The 25111-nt window shown below is 39.5% G+C and overlaps 4 protein-coding genes and 1 long non-coding RNA gene across 19 annotated transcripts in view; 2 read left to right on the top strand and 3 right to left on the bottom strand.

Moving 5' to 3' along the window:
* Positions 1-1794, top strand: part of LOC110969677 (rapamycin-insensitive companion of mTOR) — a 38445-nt gene extending 36651 nt beyond the window's left edge. For all 3 annotated transcript variants that reach the window (XM_051951291.1, XM_051951292.1, XM_022219805.2), the window contains one exon: positions 51-1794. In XM_051951291.1, coding sequence (XP_051807251.1) covers positions 51-131 — 81 coding nt within the window. In that variant the 3' untranslated portion in view covers positions 132-1794. The remainder of the gene's footprint in view (positions 1-50) is intronic.
* Positions 1-25111, bottom strand: part of LOC127534912 (uncharacterized protein DDB_G0271670-like) — a 146760-nt gene that overhangs the window by 50037 nt on the left and 71612 nt on the right. The window lies entirely within an intron of this gene.
* The window catches only part of LOC127534913 (uncharacterized), a 141270-nt gene that overhangs the window by 48214 nt on the left and 67945 nt on the right, over positions 1-25111 (top strand). The window lies entirely within an intron of this gene.
* Positions 1619-15206, bottom strand: npc1l1 (NPC1-like 1). 2 transcript variants are annotated; one of them, XM_022219809.2, is made up of 21 exons: positions 15012-15206; positions 13239-13400; positions 12173-13078; positions 11722-12015; positions 11418-11641; positions 11217-11317; positions 10958-11130; positions 10454-10582; positions 9543-9725; positions 9324-9438; positions 8956-9221; positions 8693-8782; positions 8411-8601; positions 6678-6805; positions 6451-6580; positions 6311-6366; positions 6067-6217; positions 5684-5915; positions 4078-4191; positions 3757-3919; positions 1619-3666 (listed from the first exon to the last, which is right to left on the bottom strand). In XM_022219809.2, the coding sequence occupies exons 1-21, from the start codon at positions 15051-15053 to the stop codon at positions 3494-3496; spliced, it is 4023 nt and encodes a 1340-aa protein (XP_022075501.1). In that variant the 5' UTR covers positions 15054-15206; the 3' UTR covers positions 1619-3493. The 2 variants fall into 2 exon arrangements, with proteins under 2 accessions (XP_022075501.1, XP_022075499.1); XM_022219807.2 differs by having other exon boundaries at positions 6067-6366.
* On the bottom strand, positions 23358-24969 carry nono (non-POU domain containing, octamer-binding). The gene has a single exon (XM_022219812.2). The coding sequence runs from the start codon at positions 24835-24837 to the stop codon at positions 23518-23520; it is 1320 nt and encodes a 439-aa protein (XP_022075504.1). The 5' UTR covers positions 24838-24969; the 3' UTR covers positions 23358-23517.

Here is a 25111-nt window from a genome sequence, read left to right as displayed (position 1 = left end):
TGTGTTTTCTGTTCTGCATTTTTAATCGCTTTTCCTCTTTTTTTCCCCAGATGTTTGAGGAAGCAGAGGCAATCCTGACAAAGCTACCAAAACCTGTCGAAGAGGATGTTGACCCTCCTCCAGAATCCTGATCATCCTCCCCCTCGTGTTCCCTGCACAGCTGCAGTCCTTACAACCACGGACAGAAAGCAAAAGACCGAGATTATATAAGTTATGGCTCTAAGGATGGGGAAATGTTTGGCTTGTTTCTGTTCGTTAAAGCAGAGCACCATAGCCAAGGAACAGGAGGACATGGACATCGCTCACCTTTCTTCTAGCAAATACGAGCTGGAAACAAAAGGACGTCAGTATCTGTAAAACAAATGTAACCCGACACGCCTAATGCTGTTTCAGACGCTGTTTTTTTTTTTTTCCACACAGGACAAAGGGGGGAGCAGTTTAACCAAATACTGTTTTCAGATGGGTTGGCAATGTTGAGCAACACTCAATAATACATCAACATGATGCTTAAGGACACGCTGGATCATTCAGACAAAGACTCGAGCTGTGTTTTTAAAAAAAAAAAAAGAAAAGTCTATCATTTTATCTCTTTCCAGAGGTGGTGTTTTTCTGTAATGAAATGAATAAGGCATGTTGTTGTGTCTACCCAGTGATTCCTCGGACCGTGCGTTCTTTTCTCCAACAAAACACTACAGAGGGATCCTGCTGTTTTTAAAAACTTATCTGGAGCCTTCCTGGTTCACATCCCGCCCTGACTCGTGATCTGTTTTAGCCAGATATGTGCTTTTGCTTCTCTTGCCTCGCCACTTCCTACAACCTGTAGCCTCTTGTCAGCACAGACAGCCAATTACTTTTCTATTTCTTGTATCTCAGACAATCAAACATCACTAGTATTGTATTTTCTAAAGCATTATATCTACCGCCCTTGCACAGTACATGAGGAGAATAGCATGTAAGTTAATGCTAGTTTATTCCATCCTTTACTTGCGTAGGACCTTTAATGTTTTTCTTCAGCCATTGCATTCTTAGTAACCTCCTCAGGAGGTGGGTTGGTATTTGGAAAGATGCTCGGCTCTACATGCTATTTCATGCTATACTCTGCTCACAAATGTTTCCAAAACCTGCGTAAACCCAGCAGCTGCCCGTCACTATGCCTTCTTACCTCTGTGCGTCACCTCCACTGCATGTCCAGCAAGCATGGCAAAGTTTGTAACGTCACCTTAACGTGTTTTCTTGCTTGTTAAAAAAAAAAAAACCTTTTTAAATAATAGGTTGCCATTACATGCTGCCATCACATTGTAGGAATATAATTACCCCCGGATCTGTTTCCACAATGCAATATCACTATCTGTCATTGGGTGAGATGGAGAGAGGGGGGAAAAGGGGAGGGGGCGCGACGACTAAAGGATTTGTAAAAGGTTTCCAGGGAAACGAGGATCTCTGTTTCCATTGGCTTGTTTTTTGCTATAATGCTGCTACACAAATGGACTCATAGAGAGATGATTCATAGATCAGCTGAGTGATGTCAGATCCGATCTATTTATTATATGTCTGTACCATAGAGTGAGCTCAACCAGAGAAGAAAAAAAGTTATTTATATTTTTTCCTCGAGACTGTATTATAATTTAAAAAGTTTTTTTTTCTTTTTTCTTTTTTTTTTTTTTTTTGCCTGAATCGTGGTTTCCCTTGTATAATGTGTACAGTATGTTTTTGGGGGCATTGATGACCTAAAGAAACATACAATCCTATCAAAGGGATGCATTGTTAATAAAATGAAATTTGAAATACCCAAGATACTGGACACTTTTGTCTGCTTCTTTTTGCTTTTAATTCGCAACTTCTCTTTTAATTTGATCATTTGCCAGGAAAGTTAGAATGTCCTCTTTTCTGAAACTGAAGATCAGATCTTAGGAGATCTACCAGGAAAAAATCTGATAAAAAAACTACTGTAAAAACTTCATCATATGGCACTGAAAACTGGCCATCTATAAAATAAGATTTTTAATCTAATTTAAATACAGTAGAATGGTGTAATTTTAATAATAAATAAACTAAGTCCTCTGTAAAAATACAGATTTTTTAAATGTTTTTTTCTCTGATTTTACTACTTAACTAATTTCACAGAACAGGGAAAATCTGTAAAATACCAGAAAATTGTTCAGGTGTTAAAATCTTTGCAAACGTTCATGTTGTCAAAGCGCTTTGATCAAATTTTATTTCCGCTTCTCAAAGACTCATATTGTGGAAGAATGTTTCCTTTATTTATTTTATCAAATAAAAAAAAAGATAATTGTGAAACTCTAAATGCCCAAATCTTTTTCAGTACCTTTTAAGTTGAAGTAAAGCCAACTTCAGCTCAAAATGCATCTCTTTTTAATACAATAAAACTTAAAAGGAATATTCAACAGTGTTGTGAGTTCTGGTAAAGGACCAGTTACGTATCTGGACCGTTGCGTTGTTTAAAATTTGTTTGCTCAAAAAGTATAATAATTTTATTTTTCTGCTTTCAGAAATAGACATGCCGTTTACTGAAACAGAAAAGGTGTTCGCAGTCAAATGTGAATTCACAACATAAATTTGTTAGAAAATTTCCTAAGCAAGTGCCAACAAGAAAGCAGATTTGGACGTGGCATAAGAAGTTTGGTCGTTTGTGTTGGAAAAAAGGATCTGGACAGCCGGCAGTTTTAGAAGTTTCAGAACATTTGTAATAACTTTGGAACATTATAAAATTACCATCCCCCAGAGTTTTTCATTTGAAATTTTTAGAATAAAACATTTTATGTCCAAAATAAATCCTATTAAGTATCACTTCTCCAATATGGACATCTCAAATGATGTCAATTCTTTTGTGACACGCTGTATATAATGTTATAGCTAAATAAACATTACTGCATGACTCTTATTCCCTACGTGTAATTTATAATAACCTATCAGGGACAATTGTAGTGACAAATGTCTTTAATAAAGACGTTCATTCACACAGTAAACATTTCTAATATTTCTCCACTGATTGCACATTTTACAGCAATAGCATCGTACTGCAATTGAAGAAACTACACTATAAAATGCTGGAGTGTGTGTTCCTTTAAGTGCTATTGTTTCACACATATATAAAATAATTACATTCGATAAAAAATATAAAATATCTCATTCTAGAGCTTCTGTCAACTCCCATCCTGTTAAATAATTCTACAATTGAGGCTTTTCATATGTTGAGGCAGGAAGGCTGCCATAGTCCACTGTTGCATTCCTCTGCATTATTGCACAACTGAGCGTTGTTATCTTCAGTCCCACAGGTCCATTTTTGATTGAGGCACATAGTTAAGTTAATGATTTCCACATGGAGCCATATATGACTCCTTGTTTGCTGCGTGTCCGTCTCTGAGTGCATCCTTGCTCGGCATGTTACAGAGATATTTGGTCATTAGAGCTTGAAACGAGTTCTTGATGCCCAGAAGTGGTCGATTTTGTCCTCCCGTTGCTTTTCTGTGATTTATGAAGATCTCCTAGCATCAGAGGGAGAACGCGGGCCCCCTTTAACCTCATTTTCTTCATAGCTCAAATTATCATAAACTTGGTTCATTTGGCTCATCCTCAGCTCATCGTTGGCCTTTGAATTCGCCTTCAGTTGTTCTTGCAGCAGCACAGCCTTATTGACACCAGGACCTGAGAGAAGGAAACACGAACAGTAAGTCCTCAGTGCCATTGGTGCTCTCTGCTGAAATTAATATTAAAATGGAGAAAGTAATCACATACCAAAATAACTGAGTAGGACAGGAAGGAATATGAGTCCATGTGCCAGCCCCAGAAGTGTAATGACAAGATTTAACCGGAAGAAGAAAATCTGGATGAGCTGCGCTTTGGCAAACGCCAGCACGATGATGCCTGGCAGGTTGGTCATAGCAACACCAGCAAACACCTTCAGGGTACAAAATAAGAATATGTAACTCTGGAACATCGTACTTTGGGGTGAGATGCACATGTTCAGAGAATTATCTTGGTGTAGCAATAAAATATGTTGATCTTTCTCATTTCTGCTTTGAAATATTCAGTGATTAGCAATGTGTGTTTACTTACTGCACTGCCCATATTGGCTGTGGCCTCCTTTGCTCTTTCCACACGTGTGGGCTTTATGCTGAGGGCAAATGATCTGGTCATATGGGACACAAACTCCACAGAGATGCCCACCGCCTGCAAACACCACAGTTAGCGTTAGTTAATACAATGAGAAATGAATATACAAATAATTGTCTATTACAGTTTAAATATTGGAACCAATGTTTCTGTTGTGAATTTATCACACTCCATGCTCCATATATTTTCATAATTATCAAAGAAACATTTGATTAAATGTTACTCTTATCTAAGTAATAAAACAATGTGTAAATACTGTATATTGACTTTTAATACATTTAGTCTTTCTATAGATTGAGGGGTTTTTATAGTATTGTGCAGCAAATTAAAGGTTATATACTAACCTTTAATGTAAATGTCACTAACCTGCCTGTTTTTGTCCTTTTGTTATTTTGGTTGTTCCATGTAAGCTGCTGAATATTTGAATTTCCCTCAGGATTAATAAAGTATCTATCTATCTATCTATCTATCTATCTATCTATCTATCTATCTATCTATCTATCTATCTATCTATCTATCTATCTATCTATCTATCTATCTATCTATCTATCTCATGAATTATAAACATCTTGAACTGCACTATTGAAGGCATAACATTACAGACTAATGTCTACATGACATGGGAAAATATAAAGGGAACAATAATTAATTATCTAATAATTTATCTAATAATTTATTATTTAACATACATAAAGTTAAATGACTCAAAAGAGATTGAAGACTAAAAGAACAGTCAGTTCAGCAAAAGCTAAAATATCCTGATTTTTAGTCCCAATTTCATCGTTCCTTAAAAAACACTGGTTCCTACATTTCCCATAATGCAACTCGACAGCATCTTCAATTGGACAAAAGACTTGTCCAATAAAAATGTTTATTATAACAGTTACATGTCTTAGGTGTCCTACAGTCATCCTAAATGACAAATGTGATAAACATCTTGTATCTAAGGGAGAAGTGGAGAATAGGGACGTCCATACAATAGTTTTTTTTTAATATAAGCTAGTTCTGCTGGTTGAGGACTTATTCCATTACAATTTCTAACTTACATGACAAACTTATCTCACTAAAAGACACAAATCAGTATAATTATGTAGATAGCAAATGTAATCTGAGTATTAGGAGCAGCCAATTAAAGACACTGAGCTTTGAAAGCTAGGAGTTAAGTTTTTTTTTTCTCTTACGTAATGTAAGGTATAAGGTAAACCCAGCATTGGCATATGTCCTGCCATTTCACTTCACCCACAGAGTACAGCGGAACTGACTGCAGATTCTACATTCATTTGTGTTAACCAGCTTTCTGAAATAATTTGTGGCCGATGCTGTGAATTAACTGGCCAATGGAAGTCCAGTTGCTCTGCCTGCCAATTTATAGGTCTATCACTACTTTGTCATTAATTTGTCATTAAAGACTGTCAAATAAAACTCTAATGACATCACTATAAAAACACCAGGGTTATTTTTTCTGAATAAAAAGCTCCTACCGCATCTTCACACACACAGAAAAACCAGCAAAGTGCCCTTTTATTTCTCATTGTAGACATGTTCTTACCGTGACTAGATTGATGAGAGCCACAGCGTTGTAATCGATGCCCCACAGGGTCATGACACCAACGGTATCCACGACGATCATGATTATGGTGAGCAAGTTGAGGAGGCCGGAGCGCAGATCCAAACCCAGCAGCAGGCAGCACACCACGAAGGTCGGCAACAGACAGAGCGAGATGCTGAAGAATCCCTCTGGCACAATAGTCAGATACTGCTCATAAAATACATTGGTAACCCTGAAAGAGAGATAACAGAAAAGACATGCTCAGAAACATCAGTCTGCTTAGACTTAATGGCTTCTGGAAATTGCAATATACAGGAAGTGCCTGTTTTGTAGAGTTGTTGGTTGAGATGACTTGAAAGAGATCAGGAAATGAAGGTACATACGTGTAAGGAAACACTTCAAAGTCGGGTGAGGTGCCTGGTATTTGTCTCATGCCCTTGGTGATGTTGTCTGCCAGCTCTCTGGCCATTTGTAAGGCAGCTGTGAACTCCTGAGAGTTAGTCAGAGGCGTGTGGTAAGCCATGAATCTGGAGGCTGAGAAGAAAAGAGGAAAAAGGGTTGATGTACTTGTATCTTTTCTTCCTAAATAACACCTTGACGGGTCTGAGTTAACTTGAGGGGATTTACCTATTATTTCTCCACTCTCATCTCTCACCACGGCTTTGTCATAGGCTCCTAAACCACTGTTAAAGGAGACAAGAAGCAATGAGACTGTAGTTTGCAGGCTGTGGCGGGTATGTTTGCATGTGTGCAGCTACAAAAATCACCCTTTGGAGCACTGCAGGTCAGGCCGGTTATTCAGGAAGTCTGAGAGGAAGCGGTTGAATTGTTCCACACTGGGTCTGAGGACGCCATCTGAAGGAGTGGACATGCACCTGCGTCCGCAGAGAATCGTGGCTATTAAGACATGCAACAGAGCAGGTGTTAATAAAGTCTTCTTTCATGTACAGAGCTTTGGCGAAGGATGTGCCATTTTCTCAACGGTGACTCTCACATTCGTTCGCAGGACAGAAGTTTCCAGTATTTGGACCGAGGGTGTACAGACGGCAACATCTGGATCCAGGGTTCAACCAGTCAATGAAATCATCCACCCACGAGTTAGCAGGAATGCCCAGGTAGGATCTACAGGTAAAAGGGATAGAAAATAATCAGCAATGCATTTGTCAGTCGGTGGCATTCAAGTCCACTGATTCCAAATGAAGATAAACATCTTTCATTACTTTAAAGACCTCAAAACAGCTGAGCACAGTGGTTTTTTAGCAAATGTTACCCAGACAGCAGTAAACCGTACTTTTGTCGGGGAATAATACACATTTGGTGCACTTTGAGTATGTAAATGACTCACATAGTGTGAGTGAGATTTAGTCAAGATAAACTCCAGTACAAAGGTGTTTTTTACGTTCTATTACACAGTGAAATAATCTCTATCATGATTTTTAGGTACACAGATAGCTACAGTAGGATCAATTCATTTTAGATCTGGCACAGGATTTAACAATAAGGAAAACAGTATATCATCAACCTTAATTGGTTACAGGATAACGACAGGGATTATGGTTTGAGTCTTTGTCAGACAGACCTTCCTCTCTATCTTTTCCACACATATCACACGCAGCAGAAACACTGGCAAGTCATACATGATAATAAAGTTATATCCTGCTGTTTTGCCTGTGTAGCAAACATGAAGCTACACCCAACAATCAATTAGCTCAGACTCTCATAAAACCAGGAGTCGTGCAGACAACAGCTGTGTGGCTTGGAGCAAAGGTCAGGAAATCCATCAACCAGCAACCTTAATACCAACTAATTACCACATTAGATCTCATCAGTTTAATCCAAACAAAAAACAAAGTGTAAGAACCACATGTAGTAGTGTGATGAGGGATTATCTGCTCGATTATTCCTCAGCCAGTCTTCATGTTGCGGTAAACTACCTTTCTGCTGGCTGTACATTTAGTCCACAGCAGTATCAGTCTTCTTCTCTGACTCGACATAAGAAAACAAATAACTGCATTTTCCAAGTAAACAGAAACCTCATTTAAGCCCAAAATGACAACTCATGTAAAAACTAAACTTTTCAGGTAAATATAATATATTTCTTATCTGTAATTGTGGCGTTCCCCCTTTATGATAAGAGTTTTGCTGTTTCCCAGTAACCAACTGATAGTGCCAGTGATAAATTGGCCTCATTGACGACCTTATCTCCAAAGAACATAAGCGGGTTGTTGTTGCAAACCCAATAATGTCGTTAAGTAGGATACTCAGACAGTACACCTCTACTGTAAGTATTGTGCACCACAACTTAGACATTTGTTTGGCAGCAAAGATCCATAGTGCAAGATGCTTTGCTCAACAGGTAGAAATGCACCAAAAAGTTCTGTCACTCCTGTTCATTAGTATGATCATCACAAAACACCTTGATTCAATTAAAATACAGTGTGTGGTTTATGTGAACCAGACACCAGCTATCTGCTGAGTGATGTTCATGAAACTGAGTTTACCATTAACTAATCTGAATGGCTAATGTGTGAAAGGTTGCTACTACGGTATCAGGAGGTTCAAGGACATGTACGGGAAAAATGATTAGGATGTGAAGGACACCAGCAGAAAATCTCTCTTTACTGTACTGAGCCAAGCAACTGCTTAATACAGAGATTTCATGAGCAGCAACTGCTCACAACTTGTCTTAAAGACTATATTTTCATCTGATTATGAGACTGAACTGACCGTTCAGGGTAGTTGGTGGCGTACTGGATCTTCTGGGTCAATGAGAACTGATCACAGCCCACACTGGAACATACTGCATTCATGCCCTCCACACTGGTGAAGTTGAAGCCTTTTTTGGTCACAAAATAAACAGGGGCTCCAACTTCAAAGTATTTGTACAAGTATTGGAAATAGTCCAGCATGTAAGAGCCCTGCACAAAAAGCAAAATAATCGATGTCAGATTACACGGGAGAGGACAGTGCCATGTTCTTTTATGCTTCTAAAGTTAACAGTTTACTGACCTTAGGCATAGCAAGCTCCTGATCCAGACCCACTGTCACATGGAACATGAGGTATAAGGATGCACAGAGCATGAAGATGAAGGCAAGCATCTGACGAGAACACAGAATTCAACAGATATTGAGTTAAAACAGCTTAGTGCATCAGCAGATTTGGTTTGTTTTAGAAAGTATTTGGATTTCATGTTAAAGTTACACCAGAGGATAGAGGTTAACAATAACTTTGAATCTGTCTTGTATTGTTTCAGATGGGTGGGTATCTTTACCACTATAACTCTGGTGAAGCTGTTCAGTAGGACAGGGGCATAGAATTTCCTCATGAAGGGCAGCAGAATGCCTTCGTTTGGCTTGTTGGGACGCTCTTTTCCCACTTTAACACAACAGATCAGTTCACAGCGGTTGCTGTCTTGGCGACGGGCATCCAGGGACATCAGCGCCACGAAGGCTGTCATCTGGAGGACGAAGTCCATGATCACAGCCAGAGCAGCATACAGAGCAAAGGACTTCACTGCTGGCATGGTGGACAGGGCCCCTGGTGTAGCAGAACAGAAACATGATCAGAGATTCCTGGTTCAGCTTTTTAAGGATTAATACAGTTTATTTTTCACAAATGAAGGTGATCAAAGGCTCCTACCTAGAAAGAAGCAGACAGACTCAGACAGACTACACAGTAGCATGCTGGGAGCTACGTTTCCGAGGACACGACCAATCTGCTCCTCTCGCTTTTCTCCGGGCCTCCGTACATCTCTCTGCAAGGAAGGAAGAGTAAGATAACATTACTAACAATGATACACAATATCTCAGGAAATCGACATTATTGTACATTCATGGTGCAGCACAAAGATATGCACACCTGGTACTCCAGAACAAAGATGAAGATGTTGTCAGCTCCGACAGCGAGCACCAGGAAAGGCACGACCTGCAGAATGACTAGTGAGGAGGGGATGCCGATCCATGAGTAGAAACCCATGGAGGAAAGGACAGAACAGCCGACCACCAGGATCCCACCCAGACCCACCAGGAACTTGGAGTCCACCTGCAAGACAGGGAGATAAGACTCCACTGTATGTTCATCTCAATGAACTCTTTTCACTCTGTATCTGTTGCTATATCATATTCTCTGTATTGTATAACTTCAGGGCCTATAAACTTACATGCTCTACTATAAAGATAAGTGCTATACAGCTGACAGAGCCATAGTATGATACCTTCTCCTTATCATATGTGTGAGAAGAACTGTTTCCATTTTGCATCATTAGTGGAGACACACAATTTTCCAGTTACATGTTGTATTCTTGTCATTTTGTAATAAAACAACCAGAGTAATGGCTTGACAAGAGTCAGCCACTATGCTAGGAGCTCAGTGACACTGGAATATTTTGGTATTTTGCCACAATAAGCTAATGCTAATATTAGCATGCGATGTACTATGGGCTTCTAGGGACAATATTTAAGGTTTACACTGTTTACTATCAAACGAATATTACTTTTAAGATAACTTGGATTTTCTACGCTTGTTGTATATTTGACGTGCGACACTCACTAAGTTGAAGTATGTGAAAACTTTTTTACAGGATAAAGTGGTTAGATAGTGGATGGATGGATGGGTAGACGGCTGGTGAAAAAAATAGAGGCAATGCAGGCAATACCCATTAAGTAGTCAGGACTAAATCAGTGGACTGACTAACTGCAGGTGGCCAAAAAAGCTGAGTGATGTGAAATACTGCATTTGATAAAGTGAGACTTTACTCTCTAAAGCCTTACCAGTATGCGTCTACATGAAGAGTACTCCCCCAGTGCCACAGCGATGTAAACAAAGATGACAGCATAGCTGATCATGAAGATGGGGATGTCTTCTGCCGTTGTTCGATTAATCTCATCCTCTAGAGATCTCTGCAGACAGGAGAGAGACTGGATGAGATTAGACGCTGAAGAGCCAGATAGTGAGGTAATCAACATGGACCTTGAAAAAGCTGTGGCAGCAGTTCTTTATCGACATGACTACTGATTGCTTCTTTTTTCTTTTCTGGGATGTTTTTTTATCGTTGTTACATAGGAGAAAATTCTGAGCAGGCCGGCTTTTTCAGACTCAGACTAAGGATATGTGGGCTTACATCACTGGAGGTCAGACAGAGACCACCAAGATGATGTGGCCACTGATGACTTCAAATGTCTATTGCAAGCATATATAAAAATCCACCTGAATTTCTCCTCAGAAAATGAACAATGGAGACACTATGCTCTCTGGTATCCCATAGCTCACTGTACCTCTGCCATGTATGCAAAGGTGAAGTTGGCTGCTGGGTTTTTCTGGTAATCCTGGACAATCTTAAGAAACTCGCTCTCCCACTGCATAGCCACGTTGAACTTGGGGTTGCTGCGAGCGTAGTTGTTGAGGGAGAAGGTCATGATTAAAGCCTCAGCATTGGTGTAATCGTCATCTGGAAAAAGAAAGACGTTCAAGTGAGTTACAGATGCCTTCTTTGTGCGTTTCATGTGTTTAAAGATGGCGCTGAAAGTCACTCACTTGTATAGCCTCCCACAGCCAGAAATGAGAAGACTGGAGCTCCATAGTCGGCCATGCAGCTCATACCTAAATCAGTGATGTCTTGGAAGGACAGCGGAGAGCTTGAGAGGAGATGGAAGGAGAGGAAGAGAAGGTTATGTCATGATAGGGGAAGTTTCTGAACAACTGCAGTTGAAGCTGTGGGTTTTAATGAATACTTACTTGAGGCAGTAGATTAGATGGTCTCTCCAGTCCACCTCTTTGGTCACCCCCAGCTCCGTCATATTCACTTTAGCGTTAATGTTATCCAGGCTGTTCTGGAAATACTGTGGCAAACTGTTGACTGCACAGTCAGTCAGGGAGGGGTTGGATGGGTTCAGCGGTGCGAAACACACATCCTTCAGACTTGCGGTACGGTTCAGATCTTCTGACCAGAACTCGATTTGCTAAAAAAGGCATAGATTTTTTTTTAAAGTCACAAAATAATATTCTGCTCAGATGTTTGTTTTGACTATGTGGTCTTTACCTGTATTCGTGTCTGGAGCTCCAGCAGCTCAATGATGAGATCTTTGGATATGAGACCACTGAAGTTCTGCTGTCCAAACAGCAACGAGTCGTAAATGTGTCCCTCTCTTCCTGGTGCTGTCAAGATCAGCTGGTTTGTTCTGAAGAAGGGGTCAAAGTGTGCATCGTGGAATTCCTTCTCCTGACGGGCACGGCTGTTGGGTGCAGACCACAGCTCAACCGGGTCAGTGGTTAGCTGAATGGACTTGAGGCCGACAGCAAAAACAGCCACGATTACAGCTGACAACAGGAGCACCTTGAACAAAGATAAAATACTCACAGTTGAGGCTCATGTAGTTCACCTGGCTGACATTTGGCTCTTTTTGTCCTAAAGCCAATGTGTGTTCAATTTGAATATATTTACAGATGGCATTGCATATATTTTATGCTGCTGATTCCAAATGTGTACCTACCATGAGCGGATAAGTGGCCATAGTGGTTCCCCACACCCGAAACACCGAGCTAAGGAAAGCTTGAGCAGCCAAGCTGTTCTTGTCAGTACATGTCACCTCTGATGGATGAATAACCTCCTGAGGAATTTCATTTCTGTTCTGGTCTTTGCTTTTCTTCTTTCTCTTGCCCTTCTCTTCATCTTTTCCTTTTCTAGACCTCACACAGGCAGCAAGGTATGTCAGGAAGGCAAGTACCAAGAGACAGAGCAGGATGACAAAGATCAGGAAGTAACCATCTATCCCCAACACAGTGAAGGGTGGAGTTGGCGGATCAGGAGGTGGGACACTCGGACACGACTCTTCACAGTCCTGGCAGGAGCAGGCCTCCCCCCCTGATGGCGTAGTCTCGTTGCACCTCAGAGCACGCCCGTTGTAGGGAATCACACCCTCTGGGACTCCTGTGGTATCCCCCTCTTTCATTAGGTGAAAGTCGATGTCCAGGGGAGCCAGTCCGTTACTGGAGTCCCCCTGGAAATCAAACCAGCGCTGGGGGGTGCACAGCTTGGCACCATACCGGCCACACATGGTTGCGATGGCGAAGCCTCCTGTGGCAGGGATCCTGACATTTTTACAAGACTGGAAGGAGGCATCTGCGAAGTCGGTGGTGAGGAACGCCTGGTAACCCACCACGGCGTCCTTCTGCTGGCCCATTTGAGTGACGTTCATGACCTTTGTGACCTTCACTATCTGGCTCTGGTTGGGGCTGCAGGTGGTGATGCAGTGCAGGTGGGCAAAGTTGTCAGCGCAGGAGGGGCAGCGGATCAGCACCGCCTTGGACAGGGTCAGACTGGTCTCCAGGGAATTCAGCTGTTTGATGGAGCAGCAGGCGAACGTGTTGCCCTCTCCTTGGTCCAGCATGGGACACACCTGCAGCAAGAACAACTGTTAGTTCATAAATGACCAACCAAAACACAAGCTCACTTCTTGTCAAAGAAATGTTTGTAAACTTATTTATTAAAAGCAGCCAAAGAACACCGACTCTGCCGTGCTTTATTCAGCCCTCATCTCTGCTTCACAATCCACAGACCTGTTGGAGTTTCTTGTAGTGATCTCCCGAGATGGGCCGGGCTTGGGAGTAATTGAGACATGGGACGATAGGAGGAATGAGGGTTTCTCCTAGTGATGGGTTTTCGCCACACTCCTCATAGAAAGCACAGTAGCCCGGCTCATGTTGGGCCTCTGACAGCACCTGTGTGGAAGGGAGGGTTACCAAAGATAATTTGAATAGAAGGAGTCAAAGTATGTGGCAGGTAAGAGAAGAAAAAGGTTTAATGTAGCTTCTACTTAGAGCTCAAAGACATCTCAAAATGAATTCTTTTTTAAAATATATATAATATTAACTTTGGCACAAGTTTTCACCTATACGTTTAAAACACAAGACAGTGTAGTTACCTCAAATACTATAATATTTACCTTGAGTAATATGTAGTAGGTGTAGGAAAATATTTTCAAACTGTTTGATTAAAGTTAATAGAATAGAATAGAATAGAATAGAATAGAATAGAATAGAATAGAAGTACTTTATTGAGCTCCAAGGGGAAATTAGGTGTCATTTTGTCCACTATAGCACTTTTTTAGGACATTACAGTAAAGTACAAAGATGTCACAATGTGTTACTAATGATTTGGCGCTGTACTGTGCCCTCCTCTGTCAGCTATCTGACATCACTGTGTAAGACCAATAAAATGTAAAATGTTGTACATGTTTAAGGTTGAATAGAATCACAGTCTACACCTGTGACAATAGAGGAAGATAATAATTTGCAAATATTCAGTAACAGTTAATATGTAATTTTAGGGAAATGTTTGAAGCTGGGTTTAAACAGTCTTTATACAGTCTTTAAACACAGACTTCCCACATGATCACATTGTTTAAAAGAACAATTGTTTGTCCATCCCTTTCTAGCAGATTGGCCAGTCACATTTTTAAAGTCAAAATTTAATTAATTTAATTAGTCACATCTTTTAATTTAAGTTCATGTAATATCATTGTTGTATTTTCTTTATTTTTGGGTACAAGCATTTGGAAAACAATTGCTGGCATGTATTACATGAATAAATAGCCTTAAACAAAAAAAAGGAAAACTTTTTTCTTGGAGCATGTATAAATTCATGTCATGGCAGAGTGCATTTATAAATGCAGGACTGACTTATTGTATTTCTTATTTTCACTCTGTATTTATCCATCAAAACCAAAAACAGAAAAGAAGATCTATTCCAATTTCACCAAAATTTTAGATTTAAAAAATAAAATAACACAACTGACGAGTTTCACTTTTGAAACAATGTGTGAAAGATTACTGCTGTTTCACAGGAGACTGTTTGGTGTAAATGTACATTTGAATATTTTAGTAGAACTTTCAGAGGGATCCAAGATATCAAGAATCGAAGAAAATAACATTTAGTTGTTGCTAATTTTGGCATTCCATGTCTTCCATACAATCGGACTTAAACCCACACAATATATTTTATCTGAGTCACCACTAATCTTAGAGACTCATTAAGTGTGTGCCGCCTACATAAACGCCTCTTTATTTTTGGCTTTGAAAGCAGTAATTAAACAACTAAAATTATTTTGAAATTAAATTACAAAAATAATTACAGTTATTTTTCAACTCTTAAACTTCTTTTTTTTTTTTAACTTGTTTACTTTAAAGCCCTGGTCAAAGATCTAATAACTGTAAAGTTCTTTAGAAGAATAAAATTTTTAATGTTAAGTATGAGAATAAAGTAAAAATATACAGCGTTGGAGCACCATAGATCAGGATCCCAAACAGAGGAAAATTATCAGACCAACTTACCACACAGGCCAGAAAAGTGATCAGGGCTGCGACACGGACCATGATCCCTGCAACAGAAGAGTCCTCAGGTTGGGTGTAGTGGAGTGTATATTTATCACTGCTGTCCTGATGGAAGATTCATTAGACAAAGACAGTGAGAGGTGCTCTAATGCGTCCGAATCGTCCTCTGTCTCCCACCACCTGTCTGACTAACAGCGTTAGGGTTGGTTAAGGAGAAACATGTCCATCGTCATCCCTCCTGTGATGTCACACTATCTTATCTGGTCCGAGGCAGCTGCTGGCCAATCGCAGCTATGGATGATCAGTGCCTCTGTTTGATTATTAACGTGGGGGAAATTTCGATAGAGTTGCTGTAGAGATCCAAAGCAGCTGGTAGAAACCACAACGACCGCCGCACCCAGTTCTTCACCTACATGGATCTCATCAGACTTGGTCACTGACCTCATGAGATTTTGTTTTGCCTGAATCATATCTTTCCATTCACAGCCACCAGGATATGGTGGGGGGTTTTTTAATCGTTGTTCGGAATGTATGTTTGTCACTAACAGTCAAAGTGCAGCACCGTACGATAGACATGAACTTGACCTTTAGACCACCATCAAGTGACACTGATGTGTGCAGACAGTACTACACACGTGGACAAAATTGTTGGTACCCCTCAGTTAAAGAAGGAAAAACCCACAATTATCACGGAAATCACTTGAAACTCACAAAAGTAACAATAAATAAAAATTTATTGAAAATTAAATCATCAAAAACAGCCATTACTTTTGAATTGTTGATTAACATAATTATTTAAAAAAACAAACTAATGAAACAGGCCTGGACAAAAATGATGGTACCTCTATAAAAGATTGAAAACTATTTGACCAGAGTGACATGATTAACTCAGGTGTGTCATTTAATTGACATCACAGGTGTTTCCAAACTCATAATCAGTCAGTCTGCCTATTTAAAGGGAGACAAGTAGTCACCCTGCTGTTTGGTGAAAAGGTGTGTACCACACTGAACATGGACAACAGAAAGCGAAGGAGAGAATTGTCCCAGGACATCCGAAAAAAAATTACAGACAAACATCTTAAAGGTAAAGGCTATAAGACCATCTCTAAACAGCTTGAAGTTCCTGTGACAACAGTGGCTCATATTATTCAGAAGTTCAAGACCCACGGGACAGTAGCCAACCTCCCTGGACGTGGCCGCAAGAGGAAAATTGATGACAAATTGAAGAGACGGATCGTTCGAATTGTATCCAAAGAGCCCAGAGCAACCTCCAAAGAAATTAAAGGTGAACTCCAAGGCCAAGGTACATCAGTGTCAGATCGCACCATTCGTCGTTGTTTGAGCCAAAGTGGACTTCATGGGAGACGACCAAGGAGGACACCACTGCTGAAAAAAACTCATAAAAAAGCCAGACTGGAATTTGCAAAAATGCATGTTGACAAGCCACAAAGCTTCTGGGAGAATGTCCTTTGGACAGATGAGACCAAACTGGAGCTTTTTGGTAAGGCACATCAACTCTATGTTCATAGACTCAAAAACCAAGCATACGAAGAAAAGAACACTGTCCCTACGGTGAAACATGGAGGAGGCTCAGTAATGTTTTGGGGCTGCTTTGCTGCATCTGGCACAGGGTGTCTTGAAAGTGTGCAAGGTACGATGAAATCTGAAGACTATCAAGGCATTCTGGAGAGAAATGTGCTGCCTAGTGTCAGAAAGCTTGGTCTCAGTCGCAGGTCATGGGTCTTCCAACAGGACAACGATCCAAAACACACAGCCAAAAACACCCAAGAATGGCTGAGAGAAAAGCGTTGGACTATTCTAAAGTGGCCTTCTATGAGCCCAGATCTGAATCCCATTGAACATATGTGGAAGGAGCTGAAACATGCCATTTGGAGAAGACAGCCATCAAACCTGAGACAACTGGAGCTGTTTGCTCATGAGGAGTGGGCCAAAATACCTGTTGACAGCTGCAGAACGCTCATTGACAAATACAGAAATCGTTTAATTGCAGTGATTGCCTCAAAAGGTTGTGCAACAAAATATTAAGTTATGGGTACCATCATTTTTGTCCAGTCCTATTTCATGAGTTTGTTTTTTTAAATAATTATGTTAATCAACAATTCAAAAGTGATGGCTGATTTTGATTATTTAATTTTCAATAAATTTTTATTTATTGTTACTTTTGTGAGTTTCAAGTGATTTCAGTGATAATTGTGGGTTTTTCCTTCTTTAACTGAGGGGTACCAACAATTTTGTCCACGTGTGTATATCGTCATGATATCTTTCTTCCCAACAAAACTTTCTTTTCGTTTTAGCTCTAAAAATCTTCAAAACCAGTGACAGCAGGCTTCTCTAGCATAGCTGCATGACTAAACACTTCCTACATAACATCCCATAATTTAGGATGACTCTTGCCGTTAACTGTTATCTCATGTCAAGGTCACAGATAAAGCTTCACAGTCGAATCAGGGGATCATCGGACCGATCAGGATGAAGGTGTGTATGCATCTATATTTGTGATAAACACTGATGGTAAAAAAGACAAGAAGAAATGGGGCAGATATGGGGCTGTTCTTTGTTCTGCGCTGATAAGTCACGGCAACACGCTGAAGTTTTTTAACGAGCCCAGCAACAGCCCTTACTGCTGCATGTATGAAACAGTGTACAGGATTCAAATCTAAAGGTGAAACAGTGTCATTTAGCTGCTTAACTGTACATTTATCTACTGTCTATCAGTTTGCGGAGAAATTTCAGCATCGCACAGCCATCATCAAGGTGGTTAAAGTCACTCTGCAAGTTCATTATAAGCAATATTCATTCAACTGAAGAAAAAGAGACTTACTACACTGTTATATCATTAAATATTTGTTTTGGTTTATCTCTTAATTGTTTTATTCCTGCTCTGTTTTATGATATTTGTGTAACCTTGAGAGATCATCCTTTTGATTGCTCTCGCCACATGGGTATGGGACTCTGCCCATTCGTAAAATTTCTGCCAAGAACGGCATCCCAGGTAATTGTTATTCTGTTTTATTATTATGTGCTGCTACAATTTGGACTTAAGTGTAATCATAGGAATTTGATAACAATGTCTACTTATGTAATTATGTTTTTTGGCAGATTTTTGCCTTTTCTATTGGATCGTGACAGTGGAAAGCGACAAGAAATGTAGTGAAAGAGAGCAGGGGAATGATGAGCAATAAGGGTCTGAGGGAATTAAACTCCGGTCTCACTGCTTGAATTCATGCACATCCACATGAAATAAATGTAATGAACAAATAAAAAAAAATAGAAGAAGAAGTTAAAAACATCTTCCTGTAAAAGTGTGTTGCACTATTTTTTCACTTACAAATATATTTTGTCTTAGCAAGATAATTTGTTAGCAATATGTGCTTTTTAAACTGAGCACCGGCTGTTCCTTTGATTGAGGAATTAAATAAATACAGCAGTATAAATGTTGTGAGGCAAAGTTTTTATATAAAACCGATGAAAAAAACGCAGAGTTTGGATAGAAAAACAAAAGGAGGAAAAAGCACTTAGAAAATAAACTGTACTTCTGTCATATTTTCCTTGCAAAGTTGCATTTTTTCTTGAAACAGTAAAAACATTTTCATTCAATGCTGGGGTTGGTTTTGTGCTGTTTGATTTTGTATCTGATTGGATCATATTATTGTCCTGTTGAAATCTACATTAAACTTCTTAGCAATCACCTTAAAAACATCTTCTCAGCCTTATGTTTCCAGTCCCACAACATCTTCTGTGGTTAATTGTTTTATTTTAATCCCTGTTTTACTGAATTTTAGTGGATTAAGTGTTAATCAAAGTGTTAAACTTGTAACATCATGTTGTCGGTTAGACTCCTGTTGCATAATGCACCACCCAAGCTTTTCACAACGATATATTCATACTGTAAGCCTTATTATAAAAAGAAGTACTGTTCAGGTACGATCTTTAAATTTTCCTTGATCTGAAAACTTCATATTTTTACTACACTATATTTACTGTACAGCTAAAACTGAATCGAATAAATAAGCCTACAAATGGAAAATAGGACAAAGGAGACTCATAAACTTGATTCCAGCGTTCAGTTAAGATACGGTACCAACGTTGTAGTTCAAATTCCAGTATAGTTTTATATATCTGTTTTTTGTGCTTTTGAACACTCTGAAAATCAGGCTGCAACTGTGCCAAAAAAAAAAAAGCATGTTAAAAATGGTGTTATAATGTAATTTTCATGGTGAAAATATCAACAAATATCTGTAAAATAATAATATTTTTGGTGGATTTACATACAATAAAACAGTACATTTATAATAAGCAAGTGGGGGCATTGCATATTGTTTTTTCAGTTAAAATGTAAATTACAGTTTAGCTTTTTTAATGCATTTCTGGGATTTTTCCGAGATATAATCCATAATTTAACAAATCAGATTTTTTTATAGTACTCTAAAATGTACTTACATTTTTTTCACTCTTATCTATTTATTTTTATTTAGTTATTGTATTTATATTTGTGAGTTTTCCACCCTTGTACTTTGATTCTTGTCTTTAAACTCAGAGGTCTGTTTGTTGGTCTGGTAAGGGTTAAAAGAGAGTTAAACTGGGTTCTTGAATGTTTCCGGGGGGAAAAAAAGAAAAATGTTGACTGCATCCCAATTGCTCTGTATGTCTTGAACTTGCTTTAATAAAAAAATATGCAGAAAAAAAATAACAAATCAGGGCAAATCGGTAAAAATAACAGCTAAAAATACGTGAACCATTCTTCAATCCTTAATATACCTATTATTATATACCTATTTTTCTTTTAAATAGTGGCAAATATTAAAATTTAAATGCTGACATTTTTTTCTGATATAAATACAGTAAAAATAATAATATTGTATGGTGAAACATATGATTTTGGTCTGTATTTTTTTACAGTCAAGATTTAAATTGAAACTTTTTTCTTTTTTCTGGGTATTTGTAGTCTAACTAAAAAAAGAAAATATGTAAAACACTAGAAAATTATTCAAGAAAGTACAGTTAAAAATATTTTTTAAAATATTTCATTTTTAATTTGATAATGAGAAAGAAAAGAAAGAATAAATAATTTAATTAATTTATATGTGTGCTGATGCTGTACAGCATTTTCCTTTGTCAAAATGCAACGGAAACGGTTGCAAACGCTTAATGTTAAAAATAAAATTGTACTAATTTATCCGAAGATATTCTGGCAAGTTTAAAAATAACATTTACACATGGTAGCTTAGGTTACAAACACTGCCTTACATGTTTAAATTTATTTGTCTTTAGCACATCATACATTATTATTAGGATTATAATAACACATATATAACTATGCATATTTAATCTACTAAGTCAGCGTGAATTTTAGGGACTTTGAAAGCTTCAGATTTATGATGAAAGCAAAAAGAAAACCTTTAGAGAACCAGAGCTGGTGAGAAATCTTGCCGTCGATCCTCTGAGCTGCGGAGCGTTTAAAATCAACCAATATAGACTATTGGACACTTTGCTGATTCCACATCCAGATAACTCACACTTTCCCCTCTTTGCAATCAACCTTATCAGTATTTATGAAGCGCCGGGACCATGGGGGCAAACTGCCTTTTTGTACCGTGATAAGGGTGAAGGGCAGTTTCTTTACAGATCGTGATTATCAGATGGAAACTGTCTAAAAGATTATAAAACCTCTGAGACTGGAGGATCCTAAAATATCAGCAGATGCCATCAAGTTTGCTCTGATACCTGAGACAGTGAAAAATCTCCTGACAGCAACATGTTTGGACACATTTTATAGACTGCTTGATTAAATTCTCCGATTTTACTGCTGATCCTTTGTGCACGTCTGTCTGAATTTGTACCGAGCAATCCGTGGCCAATGATCTAATCCAGCGTTTTCCTCCATTTGGCAAGCTGCAGCTGTTTAGCTATTGTGCAAACCTGACCAGTTTCAGCCCATCAACGCAGCCGTTGTTTACAAATCGGGCTTTTTCTGAATGCTGTTTCTATTTGGGTTTCATCTTCACGGGTCACTGGATGAAGGGATTTCTTCATGAAACTCAAACATCCGTTAGAAAGTGCTGACAGCCCCAAAACCAGCATTAGGAGCAAGCAAAGATGACTTTTAAACAAAAATCGAATATTTGTGTTTTGCAAAGCTGAATAGATGAACTTTGACCTTTAACCTTCGTGTCGTCTCGTTTTGAAGTTTGAAAATGTGGACAAAAAAATGAATTCTCACAATGAAACTTCTGATGTCTACATGTTCAACATTTTTGGGAAATCTTTGAGCATTTTTTGGTGGAAAAAAAATGTTAAAAATGTTTTGTAAGAACATTTTCAAAAAATCCAGCAAATTTGGGGGGATTTTGGTGGATCTTTTTGTGAATGTTCTTAAAGAAAATATCAGAAGTTTTACTGGTATATATGTAATCACTTTAGATATTTTTAGGATTTTTTGGAAGATTATTACTCATTTTTTGAAAATATTTACAAGAATTTTCTTGCCAAATTTGAGGGATTGTTTTTGTATAAAACTTTTAAGGGAAACTTTTTAGGAATTATTGGAATTTTCTTCCTGAAGGTTTTGGACATTTTCAGAAATTTGGGGAGTTTGTTTTTCAGAATTTTGGGATTTTTTTTCAGACAAGGAAACAAATTTTTTTTTTGGTGCCCATAAATGAAGACAACAGGAGGGTTAAACTTAGTAATTTAAGCAATTCACATGGCTCAACATGAAACTCTAGTGCTCTTCTGCATGACTGAAAACTTTCTAGTGTTCATTCAGTGATTTATAAAGCACTGAATGATGAAGGCCCAAAATACATAGCTGATCTGCTGTCCCTTTATGAACCATCTGGACCTCTGGGGTCATCAGGTACTGTCTGCTTTCAGCCCCTAGAGTTAGAACTTAACATGATGAAATAGTGTTCACTCATTATGCTCCACATGTCTGGAACAAAGCTGTAGATCCGCTCCAACTCTCACTTCTTTTAAATCACAGCTCAAGACTTTTCTGTTTGCCACTGCTTTCCAATTATAGCTTATTTTCACCTGTTTTAAATGCAAATTGCATTTTTTAAAGAAATATATATTTCTAATTTCCTTTTCTGTTCTATGTTTTATTTTATTTATCATTGTAACTGTGCTTTTTATGCTTGTCTGAATGTTTCCAAAGCTTTTCATGTTTCTAATGTAAAGCACATTGAGTTGCCCTTGTGTAGGAAATGTGTTACAAATACAGCTGCCTTGCCTTGTCTTGGAAACCTTCATTCATTCTGTTCATTAAGCAGGACAAAAACAAAGCCTCCCTATTCATTCTCCTGTGATTTAACTGCTCTCCACCTTCATTTGTATGATCAGTCAGCGCCATTTAGAGCGAGCTGTGGCGTCGTAGAACTCTGTTCATGTCGATGTACTGTGGTTCTCTGTGCAGGCATGCAGGTGTCACACCAGGCTGATTCTTTGTTCGCTACATGGTGGATGAGTCACAAAATGTCCGTCTAGTTACACAGGTGAGTAATTTCTGAGGGAGTCATATGTAGCACAGGCCTTGTGTTTTTTACACAACAAATGTTTTATTGCATTAGCTAAGCTGGCACAGTGGTATAACACAAATAATCATAGTTCTATTGCTATCCTGCTATGAAACTTCATGGCATATTAAATTAGTTTATCACATTTTTTGTTTGCTGATTGAATGACCCACTAACCCGTTAAATAAATTATCGGCAGCTAATAAAATAATCAGGAAGTTAATTTAGATATGTCAGCAGTTGTTGACGATCCCAGTCTAAACTGGATATTACCGTTATTGTAAGCTCCTTCATCTTCCCTTCTCACTTTGACCTACATCTGTGGTCTGCATCTGTGTTTCTAAATGAATTACTACAGCTACAACAAAAAAATGCGAGCTTCTGCTGCTCACTTTGCAATCCACGACTTCCTCACATTCTCCCTGAAACCACTCAGATTAAGTTGTCACATTTTATCCTGCATTCAAAGCAGGTTGAAGGATAATAATTAAGAAGTGACACAGTTTTAATACTCTAATCAGTCCAAGAAGGAAAACTCGCACTCTTGACTAACAGTGACACATCCATTATCAGGCCTGTGTGTGTGGACAAAAAAAGGTACTGATTTAGTCAAGGATGTGAATAAAACTGAGCTTGTTGAGGCTTAGAAAGACCTTTAGAGATCTTGAGTGTCTCTATACTGAATAAAACAATTTTGTTTTAAAGGAATCATGAATTTATTCCATAAAAGTTAAACATGTTCAGGACAAATACATTTCCTATCCCTATGAAAAGAACACATTAAAGTAGGAAAAAAGGCATAACACATGGCTCGTGTGGAAGGGTTTGACATTTTAGTACTAAAACGGAATTCAAAAGTACAAATAAAAAGGTACAAAAAAGTACATGCAGTGTTCAAAGTTCAAAAGGAACCTTTACTACCTGAACATAAAGAACAGTGAGTATGAAAAGGGAGCGAAGAGACATGTGATTCAAAATCTGCGCTGCTTATTAGGTCCATAGTCTCCAGGGCCGGGGAGACCTCTGGGGAAGCCACCCTGGCCTCCTGGCATGTTGTTGTTGTTTCCTGGTCCTGCCATCATCGGAGCATTCTCAGCAGCCATGCCAGCAGTACCAGCAGAACCAGAGTTACCACCCAGAGAGTTTCTGTTCATCGGCATCCCGTGGCCGCCCATATGCATCCTCATTTCTTGCTCCCTATTTTCCGAGAAGTTGCCCCTGAAGCCCTCCTGCTGCCTCTTCATCATCTCCTCATTGCGCATCCTCATCTCCTCCTCTCTCCTCCGGCGTTCCTCCTCCTGCCGGAGCTCGGCCTGCTTCCTCTTCTGCACCTCCTGACTGTGGAGCTCCTCCATCCTTCTCAGCTCCTCCTGCCGCCTCAGCAGGTCCTGCCTCATCAGCATCACCTGATGCTCGTGTCTGGCCGCCTCCATCTCAGTCTCCAGCTTCTCCTGGGCCTCCTTCATGTTGCGGTCCACCATTTCATACTGCTGCTTCTCCATCTCCATCAGGGCTTTCCAGCGCATGGCATACTCGTACTCGAAGGAGCCAGGCTGGGCAAATCGAGGTGGCTGCTCACGCTCTTTGTGATACTGCTGGTTTTTGTTTATCAATTTCTCTGACAGTCCCTCCTCTTCATCAAACTGCTCCATAGGCTCCACTGTAATGGGTCGAGGAAATGCTGTGAGGAGATAAGCACCATCACTGCACTTATCCAAAGCCTTTCTAGCAGCTGGCTTTGAGGTGTACTCCACGATCCCCTTCCCTGTGGGCCTCCCTCGGTCATCCACGATGACCACAGCCCTCTCTATCTGACCAAACACAGCAAAGGCTTCTTCCAGGAGCTCGTTGGACACAAACTCCGGCAGATTCTTCACACTTAAAGCAGCGCCGTGTGTGGCGAACCTCACCCGAATGGGCCTGCCTCTGAATGGGGTGTCATCCAGCTCGGCTCGGGCGATCTCTGCTATGATCCTTGTCTCCAGCCGAATGAAGCCGAAGCCTCTCTCTTTGTTGATGAAGATCTCATTGGCTTTTCCATACTTGGCGAATAGCGTCTCCAGATCCTCCTCGGTGGTCCCAGTCGGCAGGTTTCCCACAAACAGCCTGCTCCGCTGGGTGAAGGTCCTCTCTCCGGGCTTCCTGAAGCTCTGCGGGTCCAGCGTTAAGGCCTCGTTGGGGTTGGTCTGCTCGCTGGGCTCGGGCTGCTGGCCGTTGGTTCCCTCGCCTTTCATTTGGTCTCCCGGGCGGTTGGGACCGTGGTTCTGCTGGGGCCCTCTGTTTCCCTGCATTTTTGTGACCGAATTAGGCAAATGGCTTGTTGAAATCAAGCAAACTCTCTGCAAACGATGTTGCACAAAGAGCAGCAAAAATGGCGAGACTGCCGCGACGTTATTATGACCTAAATTCCGTGCGACGTATTGATTTAAATTCGTGACGTAACCTCTGTGCGACGGCAGCCGGTCCTACATATTGTAAAATCGTATTTTACATAAATGTCTAATAGCCCTGTTGTCTCTATAAACTGATTTGGAGCGCTTTTAATTACGTTAGATGTTATATTTG

The sequence above is a fragment of the Acanthochromis polyacanthus genome, chromosome 7 (genome assembly GCF_021347895.1).
Source record: "Acanthochromis polyacanthus isolate Apoly-LR-REF ecotype Palm Island chromosome 7, KAUST_Apoly_ChrSc, whole genome shotgun sequence".
Taxonomy (NCBI): domain Eukaryota; kingdom Metazoa; phylum Chordata; class Actinopteri; family Pomacentridae; genus Acanthochromis; species Acanthochromis polyacanthus.
Note: the sequence above shows the minus strand (reverse complement) of the source record. Positions and strands in the feature narration are given on the sequence as shown.

Excerpts from the sequence above, each read along its gene's own strand:
- npc1l1 (XM_022219807.2), bottom strand. The coding sequence starts at position 15,053 with ATGGTCCGTGTCGCAGCCCTGATCACTTTTCTGGCCTGTGTG. Across the intron at positions 12,016-12,172 it reads TGGCCACTTATCCGCTCATG|GTGCTCCTGTTGTCAGCTGT; the intron begins GTAGGTACACAT and ends TCTTTGTTCAAG. Across the intron at positions 11,318-11,417 it reads CATCTAATCTACTGCCTCAA|CTCTCCGCTGTCCTTCCAAG; the intron begins GTAAGTATTCAT and ends TCTCCTCTCAAG.
- nono (XM_022219812.2), bottom strand. The coding sequence starts at position 24,837 with ATGCAGGGAAACAGAGGGCCCCAGCAGAACCACGGTCCCAACCGCCCG.